The sequence below is a fragment of the Oryx dammah genome, unplaced genomic scaffold, assembly GCF_014754425.2.
Source record: "Oryx dammah isolate SB20612 unplaced genomic scaffold, SCBI_Odam_1.1 HiC_scaffold_23, whole genome shotgun sequence".
NCBI classification, from domain to species: domain Eukaryota; kingdom Metazoa; phylum Chordata; class Mammalia; order Artiodactyla; family Bovidae; genus Oryx; species Oryx dammah.
Genome location: NW_024070207.1, coordinates 84,278,143 through 84,292,641, shown reverse-complemented (window position 1 = coordinate 84,292,641; position 14,499 = coordinate 84,278,143). Strand labels below are relative to the sequence as shown.

Sequence of the window (14,499 nt, the reverse complement as noted above, 5' to 3'; positions counted from 1 at the left end):
TTGCTATGCCCTCCTCCAGGGGATCTTCCTGACTGAGGGATTAAACATGCATCTCTTACGTCTCCTGCATTGGCAGGTGGGTTATTTACCACTAGCAAGGTGGCTCTAGTGGAAAAGAAAACACCTTTAATGCAAGAGAAATAACAGATGTGGGTTTGATCCCTGAGTCAGAAAGATTCCATTGGAGAAGGAAATGCAAATGACTCCAGTGTTGTTGCCTGGAGAATCCCATGGAGAGATGAGTCCGGGGTGCTACCATCCTGGGCATCAGACATATTTGGACAGGACTAAAGTAGGACTGAACATGGAACAACAGACTTGTTCCAAATAGGAAAAGGAGTACATCATGGCTGTATATTGTCACCCTGCTTATTTAACTTATATGCAGATTACATCATGAGAAACGCTGGACTGTAAGAAACACAAGCTGGAATCAAGATTGCCAGGAGAAATATCAATAACCTCAGATATGCAAATGACACCATCCTTATGGCAGAAAGTGAAGAGGAGCTAAAAAGCCTCTTGATGAAAGTGAAAATGGAGAGAGAAAAAGGTGACTTAAAGCTCAACATTCAGAAAACAAAGATTATGGCATCTGGTCCCATCACTTCATGGCAAATAGATGGGGAAACAGTGGAAACAGTGTCAGACTTTATTTTGGGGGGCTCCAAAATCACTGCAGATGGTGATTGCAGCCATGAAATTAAAAGACGCTTACTCCTTGGAAGAAAAGTTATGACCAACCTAGATAGCATATTCAAAAGCAGAGACATTACTTTGCCAACAAAGGTCCGTCTAGTCAAGGCTATGGTTTTTCCAGTGGTCATGTATGGATGTGAAAGTTGGACTGTGAAGAAAGCTGAGCACCGAAGAATTGATGATTTTGAACTGTGGTGTTGGAGAAGACTCTTGAGAGTCCCTTGGACTGCAAGGAGATTCAACCAGTCCATTCTGAAGGAGATCAGCCCTGGGATTTCTTTGGAGGGAATGATGCTGAAGCTGAAGCTCCAGTACTTTGGCCACCTCATGTGAAGAGTTGACTCATTGGAAAAGACTCTGATGCTGGGAGGGATTTGGGGGCATGAGGAGAAGGGGACGACAGAGGATGATGTGGCTGGATGGCATCACTGACTCGATGGATGTGAGTCTGAGTGAACTCCGGGAGATAGTGATGGACAGGGAGGCCTGGCATGCTGCATTCATGGGGTCGCAAAGAGTCAGACACGACTGAGTGATTGAACTGAACTGAACTGAACTGAAATTGACTAAGCCAATGCACATTCACACTTACTATTGAAAAAAAAATTATGTTCTTATTCATCTAAAATGTAACCTATATTAAACTTTCAGTTTCTATAGGCAAATATCATGTATTTCACTGAAATATTTCACGTTCCTCTCTCTGTCCTTGTACCCCATTACAGATAATTCTCAAGAGTTGCCAAAGTGTCCTGGTTAAAAAATGAGACAAAAAATGTTGTGCCTCTGCTAAAAATACTGAATGGTTCCCCATCACACACAGTGTAAAAATCAAATTCCACTCTTCTCCAAATCTGCATCACTTCTCTGCACTCACTTCCTTGATATTCTCTACCTTGTTGACTCAGTTCCAGCCATGTTGGTATTCTCAATATGGCTTGAACACATAAGGCCTACTCTTGCCTTGGGCCTCAGCACTTGTTGACCCTCTTGCTGGAATGCTCCTTCCCTAGACAACCACAGGGCTAGTTCTCTCAATGCCTTCAGGTTTTTACTCAAAAACTGTGCTCTCAGTGAGGCTCTCTCTGGACTCCCTATCTATCCAATTTCAGCTTCCTCCCTGGAATTCCAGTTCCCCCATTCTTTGCTTTATGTTTTCTTTCTTAACATTTATCAGTGTGAAAATACTTTATATTTTACTTTTTGTCTCTTGGTTACTGTCTGTCTCCTACACTACAATGAAAGTTCCATGAGGGTAAGATTACTCTGTCTTTTTTAATGACCATATCCTAAGCTCCTGTCTAGAAGACTGCCTGGCAGAGAGCCCCCCTGAAGTAAGTATTGGTGAGATGAAGATAAAGCAAATAAAATAAAAAGCAAATGGGGTTAAAGTTAGCCAAAGGGGGGCTAAGCTACCAATGCAAATTCTTCCAGGGGACATCTGGGTATTTTATTAGAGTGAAGCAGGCCATCTGGGGGCATGGCCTACTCGAGAGAGTTTTCTGAGTTTAAAATGGGCTGAGCCCTTCCTCAGAGTCAACTGCTTGTGTCCTTGTTGGAATGTGGGCCCCAAACCTTGGTCTATTGTTTTGTTTCCTCAGACAAGCCAGGAATGTGGATTTTTGAAATGTGAAATCCCCCAAATGTCTATATAGCTAATTTTAAAATGGACAATGATAAAAGCATGAAGATCAACCAAAATATGACAGTGGGCTGAAACAGGCCCATGAGTGGCCTGCAGGTGTTTGCTAGACTGAATTATGGGATGTATGAAAGAAAACCTATCCCTGCTCTGGTGAGGTGAGCTTGTCTTGTGGAATTCTTGAGGCAAACAGCTTCAGATCATGTTGGGTGGAGAGAATGAACTGGAATTACCAACTTCTTTCCACTCTGGGAAGCTCCCTGCCTCCCCCTCTCCCTGCTATACCTGGAGTTATTGGCCAGAAGAGGGACACCAGAATTGTTTCTTTGAGGGCAGTGAAGAGTGTGGAGTGGGAAAAACAGAGAGAGTTTTGAAGTTTTTCCCACAGCTGAACTGGGAGAAGGAAAGAAAGTGAGAAGGACAAAGACCCACGTAATGGGACACCATACCTCAGAGGGAATTTATTGGGAATTACCACACCCTCTTCCCACCAACCACCTATGTGGCACTATACAGTCAAAGGACTTAGTTATACAAAGTCACATCTCCCTGCTCAACTGCCCATGCCACCTATCTCACCTGGAAATAGAACAGCACACATTTCCAGCACAGTTCCCTGTGTGCTTGAAGTGGGCAAGACTAGTCAGGAGGTACCGTGAAGGGTCAGTAGGCACCGTGAAGGGTCAGTAGGCACTGGTTTTGCTGGGATAGTGCCAGAATGGGGTTTCTGGAGGCAGCAGACCTCCATCTGGTGAAGCACACGTCGGGGGGACGGGGGTGGGATACCTGTGGCTTCAGGCAGGGGCTGAGAGAAGCATGGGCAGTCAAGTATTCTCCATGCCCTGGAGAGAAACATTAAGCTCAATCCTTTGTTGCCTCTCTTCTGTAAGGATGCAAGCCAAAGCATAGCCCCGGAGGATGAAGAACAGTGAGATGAGTGCAATATCTGGATCGAGCAAGTTTCCATTTTTCTGGATACAGTGCTTTCCAAATGCAAGGTGGCACATCTCTTATGATCTGAGAACTCCACTAACTCATTCTTGAAAAAAATTGTTTATTCAGTGTAGGGGAAGTGAACCAAGAACTTCATGTCTGAGATTTCTTGCTCCTGGGCCCTCTGGAAACTATGAGGAAACTCCCCACAGCCCCTCTGCTATGGAGCACCAGGCAGTGTGTTTAAGCTGAGGGCTGGGCTCTGCTCAGCAGGTGTGGCATGATATCCCTGATAGAATAAAAGTCTTTTAAGTATAAACTTGGTTCCAGCTTAACTCTTGAGACTGTCCTGTCAACATTCCCCTCTAGGGAAGCTCCAATCCATGTGGTTTGTTGGTTGCCACATCCTTTGTGCACAGAGCTAGGGAGGGCAACTTGGATACTGCCAGAGGGCCTAGTTTTCTTGGGTCTTTCCATCTCTCATAGGCTCTACACCTCATACCCTTTTTTCTCTATTCTTGGTCTCTTTGTCAGTCTTTCTTCTTAGAATTCCTCCTTCCTCTGTGTCCCTTCCCTTCTGGAGTGTCCCTTTTTGCCCTCCTCTGATCTCTGCCAACTTTGTCTTTCTCTCCCTTACTCTGGACCTCTTCCAAACGTCTTTGTGTCCCTTTTACTCAATTTATCCTGTCCATTTTCCCTTAGCCCCAAGATTTCACTCTCCCTGTTATTCTTCGCCCTCTTCTAGTTGGCTGCCTCCCATTCTTAGGTCCCCCTCCCCTTAAGAGCCTCTCCATTTCCAGCCCCTTCCCACATCCTTTCTTAAGCAGCCACCTTCCCTTTTCCTTTCCCCCCACAGCCCATCTCTAGTTCATTCTCCTCTCTTCTCCCTAGCCCAAACCAGCTAAGTTCTATTCCATTTTTATTTGACTGATTATGATACTAGCTGAAATTTATTCACAGCCTGAATTTTACAGCTTCTCCTTCCTTTCATGTTCCATCCACCAAACACACCCAACCTTTTCAATGTGACAAATTCCTTACACACAGCATGTCATGACCACATACATTTGTATTTCTTAGAACAAGACAATAGTTATGCTGGCAAAGATGTTGAATCAACATGGACCCTAAAGCTTTCAATACATTGAAAAGTAACATTATTTTGCATGTCTACAAAGTACACTTTTGTTTTCACAAATGTGGCAAAGTTTATCCTGACAGTTAGGACTTTTTCACCAAATCATAGACATAGATATGGAAATCATCATCAAACTTGATGAAATACACAGACGGTTTGGCTTCCACTTGGTGAATGACCATTCCAATCCGTTTGGACCCATCTTCTTTGGTATATTCCACATGTTTACCTATCAGACCATCTACAACTCCTCCTGGCTCCCTTTCTGCGAGAGGAGACTCATTGGACTCTGGCATGATACGGAGGTCTCCTTCTTTATAATCATCTAGAAGTTGGTACATGTACAAGACAGGGTCTTTTTCATAGGTAATATAAAACCAGGCTTTCATGATTGGTGCTTGGGCTAAGACCATTCCTCTCCATTCGTCCTTACAACCATGCTCATCCTCAAACATATGTTCCACAGCTTTACCAATTATGGTATTTGCAAGGTTTGCATCACTGACTTGAGTAGATGCCACCCTGTCAGAAAGAATTTTAAGAGACAAAACTCTTTCATCTCTGTGAAGTTCCAGTCCATAGACACAGTCTATTCCATCATATTTCACTAGATAAAGAGAAGGATTTATAGGCACCTGATCCAGAACAGTTCCTTTCCACTGAGTGATGGGTTCATCACCTTCCTTCCATCCGTGTGAAATTCTGCAGCCCACAATGTTCCTGCGAGGCTGCGACGAAGGTCTGCCTCTCTGCTTCTTTTGTGAGGCTTTTTTCTTCATCATGTTTGCAGACCCAGTGGCCTTTCCTGCAACAGCCCTGGTTTGCTGCGCTTCGGCCTCCTGTGAGTTGGGGGTTTTCATGTCTGCAGGAGGAGGAGAGAAGATAAGAGAGGAACACTGAATATGCCATAAGGTGAAGTTCTGCCGACAGCGACGTCTCCATGTGCCCCGCGCCAGCGCCTAAAATTTCCCCATGAGCCTGGCAGTAATGCTGGAAATCCTGGCTGTGTGCCTGAAAGTGCTCTGCCTTCTAGGTTCCCTGAGGCTGCGGTGAAAGGCTGCAGCGGCGGCAGCGACAGCAGCAGTGGTGCTGCCTGAGGTTAAGAACTCTGCAGGAAGGGGCAGACTATGTCCTTGTTCAGAAACCTCAGCCTCTGTCACCGCCACTGACGCCCACTCTGAATCCCCTGCAAAACCCCTATTCCTCCACAGCCCTGACCCACATGCCCTCACTCACTGTCGTCCTGCTCAGAACACCCCAGTTGTCTGCTACTCACACGCCCCCTGTCTACCTCCACTCGCTTTCTTGGCCCCCAGTGCCCTCGCCTCCCTGTGCTCATCTTCAATATCTTGCCTGCTTCCTAACGCTATGCCCCTTTCCTATTGCCCATTGCACTCCCCCTTCCCACCCTAGCCTCACCGGGCGCCTGCCTCCATCCCTTATCTCTGGCAGGAATCCATCCCAACCCCCTTCTCTGTCCTGGTGCCCACCAATGGCCTTTTCTTTCCTGGCGTCCACCGCCCGGATCTCAGGCTTCACGTGTGCAAATCGGACACCTCGCAGCTTCCTTTCCGGTGAGTCTGTGTGCAAGCAGAATAGGCAGGCGATGAGCTGGGTGCTTGCACGAGCTGGGAGGGAGGATCCTTAATCGAGGAGCTCTTTCAGAAGGACGGAGGAGTAGGAGAGGAGGATGGCGGCGGTGTCTTCAGCACTCTGTTCTGAGGCCCTCCGCCTCTTTCTTGGTGGCGGCTGCCCCTCTGCGACATGGGGATCCCACCAGCCGCTACTGGTGCAGTAGTCTCCTCCCTTTTCCGTAGCGCAGCTTCCTGCCAGGAGAGAAGCCTCCCCTTCCTGCCAAACACCGCCTGCCCCACCTCAACTCTTAAGCCCACCACTGCCCTGGGCATGGGAGGTGCTACTTGTCTCCCGATCCCGCCCCTTTCCCAAATCTGAAGCAGCTGGAGCTATAATCCTCCTCCCTATTGCCCCCTCCTCTTTCCTCCCCGTTTCAGGGTCCTGTTTCTCCTGTGCTCACCTCCACCTCTATCCTGTAAACGTCCCTGCTCCATCTGCTTTCCATCTACTAGGAATTTGTCTTTACTTTCCCCGGGTGCACTTATGTAGTTATTTTTCATACTAAAATGTGCCTTTCCTGTAATTAACAAGGATTTTTGGTAGAAAGGGAAAAATGTGCTCAGTCTGCCATCTTGACCCAATCCCTATGTAAGCTTTCCTTGTAAGTAAATGTGTGAGTTCAGTGGTGTGTGACTCTTGGAGTCCCCATGGACTGTAGCCCACCAGGCTGCTCTGTCAATGGAACTTTCCAGGCAAGAATACTGGAGTCAGTTGCTATTTCAGACTCCCTTCCCTACCAAGGTTTGGAACTCCTGCATTAGCTGGCAGATTCTTTACCACTAGAACAACCTTACTGGTCACTATTGGACTTGATTTCTTAAGTCTCTGTTCTTTTACTCTATTGCAAATGAATTTCCTCCACAATGTTAACATTGTGGAAATTTTGGAAAATTGATATGAAGAAAATAATCAGCTGCAATTCTAGCTCTCATTCCCTAGGGTTCCCAGCCATATACTACCATTCATTATTTGTTTTGTCATTTTTTCTAGGCTCTTACAAAACTAGGATCACTTTACACAGGCAAGTTAATACCCTGTTTTTTTTTCCCTTATTGATTATGCATTTTCTTAAAATATTAAATATTCTGAAAACTATTATTTCTCTTATTCATCATCAAATATTTATTGAGCACCTATTGCATGTATGGCTTTTGGTCCATGAAACTCAGTTTTACAGGGGCCACAATTTAATTTCTCCCATTATTGAACATTTATGTTTCCACAATAGCTGGTAATTTAGTCTATTTATCAGAAAAGAGAGCTTCAGGAAAAAATAAGTTTATAAACACCAATTAGAAAAAAAAAACAATTAGATAAAATGATGGAGAATCAATGAAAAATTATTCTTTAAGGAATGCTGGAATGATTCTTTAAAAATTTGAGGAAAATTTTTACACTAAATTTATTCTAATATCAATAGATTTATTAAAATGTAAAATGCAACAAAATAAACAACTCAAAACCAACTAAACAAACTCAATGTTTAGTGGTTATTAAATACAGATAATATCTGAATCAAGTGATAGATTGAATACTAACAAAGCAACAATGCTTAAAATAATTACTAAAAAGGAAAGATCAATAAAAACTTGATTCAATTATCAAAGTATAAAATATTAATATCATCAGTTATGAAAAAATGTATCATATCTAAAACTGATGCAAGTAAAAGTTCATACAATTTTTTTTAATAGAAAGCAAATTTAAGACATGCTTTAGTTCATGGGAGAGTTTATTTCTGGCTAACTTTTATTCCGTGGAGTCCCAACCAAAAATTAATGGGATTTGCCAGGACTCTGGATTCCAATTATCCTTAGCTTCAACAGGGTGTCATAACCTCTTCTGAGATAAGCCTTTCAGCAGTTCCCTCTAGAGTGGTTAAACTTCCTCAGTGGAAAAACATCCACCAAATTCTCTGTCTCTTGGACCTGTTGTCCTCCATGCCTTGGTTGGGAAATTATTTATTATCATCTTACTTTTCATATCAACTATTTATAATAGCTCCACACTGGAAATCACCCAAATTTCCATAAATGGTAGATGGCATATTTTGTGGTATATCCATTCATACAATGGGCTATCATACAGGATTGAGAATGAGTAAACTACAACTGCATGCAACAATTTGAATGAATCTCACAAATATGTTGTTAAAAAGAAGAACCAAAAGGGCACACATTTTCTTTCCAATTTATTTAAATTTCAAAAATCAATAGTCTATTGTCTTAAAATTAAAAAAAAAGCAGTTATTCTTTGAAAACAAGGATGTTTTCAAAATAGATGGTAACAATTCACATTTCACTGGTAATTGATGAAAGAATGCATGGAGGCTTTTAAAAATTTTTTCTCCTTTCCACTTTTATTAATAAATTTTAAGAGCTTTATTGAGGTATAATGACTTACAATAAACTTTCATTTTTAAAGCGTACAATTTGATGAGTTTGACACAGGCATACATCCATGAAACCATACCCACAGTCATGATAGTGAACGAATCCAAATCCTTAACTTTCCTCATGCCCCCTTGTTTATCCCACCATCCCACACTTACTTACTGCCTCCTCTGCTTATCTGCTTGCTGTCACTGTAGATTGAATTTCATTTTCTACAATTTTTAAAATTTGTATGGGGATATAGTTGTTTTGCAATGTTGTTAGTTTCTACTGTACAGCAAAGTGAATCAGCTATTCATATACAGATATGCCCTCTTTTTTGGATTTCCTTCCCATTTAGGTCATCACAGAGCACTCAGTGGAGTTCCCTGACATATACAGTAGGTTGTCATTAGTTATCTATTTTATATATTGTATCAATAGTTATATATGTGAATCTCAATCTCCCAATTCATCCAAGCCCCCTTTCTCCCCTTTGGTATCCATACATTTGTTCTCTATATCTGTATATCTATTTCTGTTTTGCAAATAAAATGATCTATACCAATTTTCTTGATTCCACGTATATGTGTTAATATTTTTTTTTCTTTTTTACTTACTTCACTCTGTATGACAGTCTCTAGGTCCATCCATGTCTCTGCAAATGACCCAGTTTCATTCTGTTTTAAGACTGCATAACATTTGACACAATGGAGACATAATTGAACATGTATATATAGCAAGAATGCTTCATAAGGATGATACGCAGCAAAATGTGTTGAATTGTAACACATTGCAGCCTAGCATTCATCACATTTTTTCTGGTAATAATATGTCCTTCTTCCTCTTGGGAACAACCTAAGTCTGACCTTTCAGAGCACTGAAATATTGTCCAAGTAATTGTTTTATGACTAAGTATCAAACCTAGTCAGAGTCAATGAAGCACAATGCTATTTTTGCACAAACTGCTGGGTGTGAAGTAAATGATCTTGTCCACTGGACATGAGTGAACCTGAGAGGATATGAAGATTGAGCTGCTCTATTCACCCTACCATGGTCTGGAGACTGAGGACAAAGCTGCACAGAGAAGAGATCACAGCAAACTAAGCAAAAGAGGGAGACTGTTGTCCTAATGACACATTCTATACCTATAGGTGGTCATGGCCACTGATTTCCCAATATTCATCCTACTCTAAAAGTTTACTCTAAGCTATTCATGGTAATGCTGCTCCCCCTGCAAGTGGTTGGCTTAGCATTTGGCATGTGATCTAATCTTGGCCAATTAAACATGATGAGGTACTTCTGAGGAAGAAAAAATATTCTCCAGGGAAACAGAAAATGGTGTTTCCTTTTCTTCTTTAGGGCAATGCTATTTCTGTATATGACTGTTGGAATCTGTAATCAGCCTGAGGACAAAACCAGCACATTGAATATGGCCTAGGAGGAAATGAAAATATTCTGAGCTCTTTGTCATTTCATTTAACTGCTGATCATACCATTCCTGGAGTCCTAGTTCTGACTCCAAGTTATGAGATAAGAAACTTCTTTATAGGTAAAGCAATTTGAGTCTGGGTTTTAATAATAACAATACTTGAAATGGAAGGTATCTGAAATGGCAGAGTCTAATAAATGTATGTGCATCTGTGTTTTACACATAAAAATACACTCATACATAAAAAATAGTAAGTCTTATGTAGGGTTAAGAATAAATAAAATTTGAAGGTAAAAGTTAAATTTAAAATTTGCAAACTATTAGCATGTGACTTTATATTTGTTGAGTGGCTTAATGAAATTTATATACTTACATGAATTATAATGTATAAAATCTGCAAATTAGCTATATATATATTTATATCAGTATAATCAAACTTTACAAAATACTTCAAAACCTATTTTTCTAGACAAAGCAGAACACTTGAAATTTTACGTTTCTTAAAAGTATTTTCAGTGAATTTGACTTTTAACATTTACTTCATATGAGAAAATAAGTTTTAACTAGCTGTTAGATGTTCATTCATATATTATTGACATTTTTTCTTTTCATCATTTGACATAATAAATGACATGCTTTAAAACCAATACAATATTGTAATTAGCCTCCAATTAAAATAAATAAATTTAAACTAAAAAATGACATGCTGAATAACTTTTGTAGAATTAAATAAATACTATTTTTATTTAACTCTCAAAGCCCAAGTCATATTCAAGGACATAGAGGACAATATATAAAGGCCTTCAATGGCAGCCAATAGGCTCACATAGGTCACTTCTCAAGATATGACTTCAGAAATGAGCGATGATTTGAAGCTCTCCAATCACAGCTATTATTTTTGCTAGTATTTTGTAACACTGATCTTGCATACACCTTGTATAGTTCTATATACTCAATGTCAATGTTGCTCATGCTATATCTGAGAAAACCCAGTGAGAGGAACTGAATTCTAAAGAATAAGATTTTGTCAGATACAGTTGAGCTTTGGAAGGCCACAAATCATTCTAGAGCTAAGATTTTCTTTTTCACCTCCCAAAAAAAGAGTCAGTTTCTTCCCTTTTGTGGGCAATATCATTCTGGTTGAGAATGCATGATCTAGAGCTTGCAGGGTAAAGCAAGGAGATTGGGTTGTATGTCAACTGTAATAGGAAGCTTTTGGAGAGTTTTAAGGAAGGTGATATAATCTCAATTATATTTTTAAAATCTTACTCCAGCTATTATGTTGAGAATCGAAAAGAAAGCAAGGAGATCTTCAGTCCCAACACTCAATTTAATCAGGCTTAAGGTTCTATATTCTACTCTAAATCCTTTAGTTACTGAGATAACACATTTCTCTGCCTAGCTGCCAAAGCATCAGGTCATATGCTTACTGCTTTTGTTTTCAGTTTGTTCTTCATCATTGGTTCTGGGGTTTTTCTCACAATCTTTAAAGTTCAGCTGTAAATTTAAAAGGAGAGCTGTAATATTTCATCCAGTATTTTAAAGTGATTTAATAGAAGAGTTTTCCTCTACCTACACTTTATTCTTTTTTTAAGCCTGTGGGTTCATTAGTCACTGTTTTAGTCAACTAGTTGTGCACTTCTCTTCCTTCATGATGGATACAAGAAGATTACAGGGGAGTCAGAGGAGTCATGCCCATATTTTGTGAGAGCCCTCCTTCAATGCCTACTGTTTTTTCTTTAATGAATGAGCTAGGTGGCTCATGGCTTATTTCAGAATCCTCTCAAATTTATATTAAAAATGACATTAAAGCCACACTGAAACATTAATTCTTTGAACTATAACACATTGAAAATTATGCCCAGGTATGTTGTACAACATGTTAACAGTACAAGGCAAGAAATGTTGAGTGAGATGGATGAAAGGGGTCAATACATACAAACTTCCAGTTATGTGTCATATAGATATAAGGTACAGCAATATGACTCTAGTTAATAATATTTTATTGTATATTGAAAGCTTCTAAGAGAGTAGAGCTTAAAAATTCTCATCACAAAAAAAAAAACTGAATGATGATGAATATTAACTGGACTACTGTAATCATTTTGCAATATATGCAAAATCAAAATATTGCACACCTGAGACTAAATAACATTATATGCCAATTATATACCTCAATAAAAAGAAATATTATTTTTTGAAAATAAAATGAAAGTTAGTTTTTCAGATCCTCATTCCCCTTACTTCACATCTCCCAATAACTTCTATAATCGGTGAGTTTGAGAGGATGGATACATGAGAAACCTTTTGAGTTGTTTCTTGTAGCTACCTCTTTTAGGCACAATCTCATCAACTTTAAGACAAAACCAATACAATATTGCAAAGTAAAAAATAAATAAATAAATAATAAAACAAACAAAAAGAGTAAACTTTGTAGGCAAGTGATAGTTGTCCCTATCAGGGAGACTTGCAGTTGTATCCAGCTTTGCCTGTGATTAGTTGAAGTATGAGGAAGTACTTGTCACCTCAGAGCTAAGCATGTCCTCCAAGCCAGGTTTATCAATTACAAAGGAAATGTTTTGACCTCCATTTGTGTCTTTATTGTGCCTGTCCCTCAAATGGTTCAAAACTTGCAAGGAGAAAAGGGGCTTTATTTATCAGTCTTTTGGAACCTCAACCCAAACATTATGTTGAGCTGTGGAACAATTTCAATCTGCAAGGGAAGGAGCTACCATTATAGATATGCCATGGCCTGCATTATTTCTTCAAGATAAATAGAGGACTTGGATAATTAGAGGATGTATTGTCATCTCTAAGATATGAAAAGAAACCTTTGGTATTCCAAATATTTGTAGGTGCCTCAGGTAATGGCACCCCACTCCAGTACTCTTGCCTGGAAAATCCCATGGACGGAGGAGCCTGGTAGGCTACAGTCCATGGGGTCGCGAAGAGTCGGACATGACTGAGCGACTTCACTTTCACTTTTCACTTTCATGCATTGGAGAAGGAAATGGCAACCCACTCCAGTGTTCTTGCCTGGAGAATCCCAGGGACGGGGAGGCCTGGTGGGCTGTCGTCTATGGGGTCTCACAGAGTTGGACACGACTGAAGCGACTTAGCAGCAGTAGCAGCAGGTAATAACCTGGAGGAAAGGGTTGGGGGATTCTGACCATATTCCTTTAAATGTAATGCATGCCCAAACCAAGACTGATTGTGTGACTCCCATTAGTAATTAATCACTAGTACCATTCCTATCTCCATTTTAACTCAGAAAGGAAAATATCATCTGGGCTTGGGGAAGGAGGATGGAATGTTATCTAAGCAATGCACTTAAAACAATGCTACATTACTATAGACATTTTTAATAATAAGAAAATTCAAGGCCTGTCCAAAACCCGCCTCCTTTTGAAGAGTTGGTTATGTTAAATACATTACTAACTGATTTAAACCGATGATAAACTCTGTTGGGGGTACCTTCTGCCCATTATCACGAGAGCAACTATTAGTTCTTATCTGGTTACAACAGAAGGACTAGGGAACTTTCCAAAGAGGTGAAGCAAAAGTAGGAATGTATACAGGCTTTTTTGGACAGTTTCTAATTCTCACTTCATCAGCATTATATACTCAATTTAAGGAGGGAAGAGCCCAAATGCTTAATCTGTTCTTTCACTTGGAAAATTGTGTAGCTCAAGGATATCAGGAAACCTAGTATTGTAAGTGATACCTCTTATAATTCCCTTCAAGCAGATATCTTGTCTAAAGGGGAAATTGGGCATGCTACACTATATTGTAAAATATAGTGAGATAGACCAATCTGGGGCTTTCCTGGTAGCTCAGTGGTAAAGAATATCCTGCCAATGCATGAGATGTGAGTTTGATTCCTGGGTCGGAAAAATCCCCTGGAGATGGAAATGGCAACCATTCCAGTGTTCTTGTATGGGAAATACCATGGACAGAGAATCCTGGTAGGCTATAGTTCATGGGGTCTCAAAAGAGTCACACAAGACTTAGCAAGTAAACAATCATAAAAATAAGACAAATTTCACATTACATGTTATGGTGCCAGACTGCTTTAAGCCATATCTGTTACCTGGATTATTGAAAAAGTCACAAAATGATCTCACATTTTCAGTCTGCACCCCATTATAGACCACTCTTAAGTGTTGCCACAACAAATAATGTTGTGCTTCTGTTAAAAATACTGAATGGTTCCCCATCACACACAGTGTAAAAATCAAATTCCATTCTTCTCCCAGATCTGCATCACTTTTCTGCACTCAATTCCTTGATATTCTCTACCTTGTTGACTCAGTTCCAGCCATGTTGGTATTCTCAATATAGCTTGAACACGTCAGGCCTACTGTTGCCTTGGGCCTCAGCACTTGTTGATCCTCTTGCTGGAATCCTCCTTCCCTAGACAACCACAGGGCTAGTTCTCTCAATGCCTTCAGGTCTTTACTCAAAAACTGTGTTCTCAGTGAGGCTCTCTCTGGACTCCCTATCTATCCAATTTCAGCTTCTTCCCTGGAATTCCAGTTCCCCCATTCTTTGCTTTATGTTTTCTTTCTTAACATTTATCAGTGTGAAAATACTTTATATTTTACTTTTTGTCTCTTGGTTACTGTCTGTCTCCTACACTACAATGAAA

General features: G+C 40.4%; 1 protein-coding gene across 1 annotated transcript; it reads right to left on the bottom strand.

Moving 5' to 3' along the window:
• Window positions 1–4,325: 4,325 nt before the first annotated feature.
• Window positions 4,326–6,635, bottom strand: LOC120882190 (spindlin-2). Its single transcript, XM_040266076.1, has 2 exons — window positions 5,903–6,635; window positions 4,326–5,274 (listed from the first exon to the last, which is right to left on the bottom strand). The coding sequence occupies exon 2, from the start codon at window positions 5,270–5,272 to the stop codon at window positions 4,496–4,498; it is 777 nt and encodes a 258-aa protein (XP_040122010.1). The 5' UTR covers window positions 5,273–5,274; window positions 5,903–6,635; the 3' UTR covers window positions 4,326–4,495.
• Window positions 6,636–14,499: the final 7,864 nt, after the last annotated feature.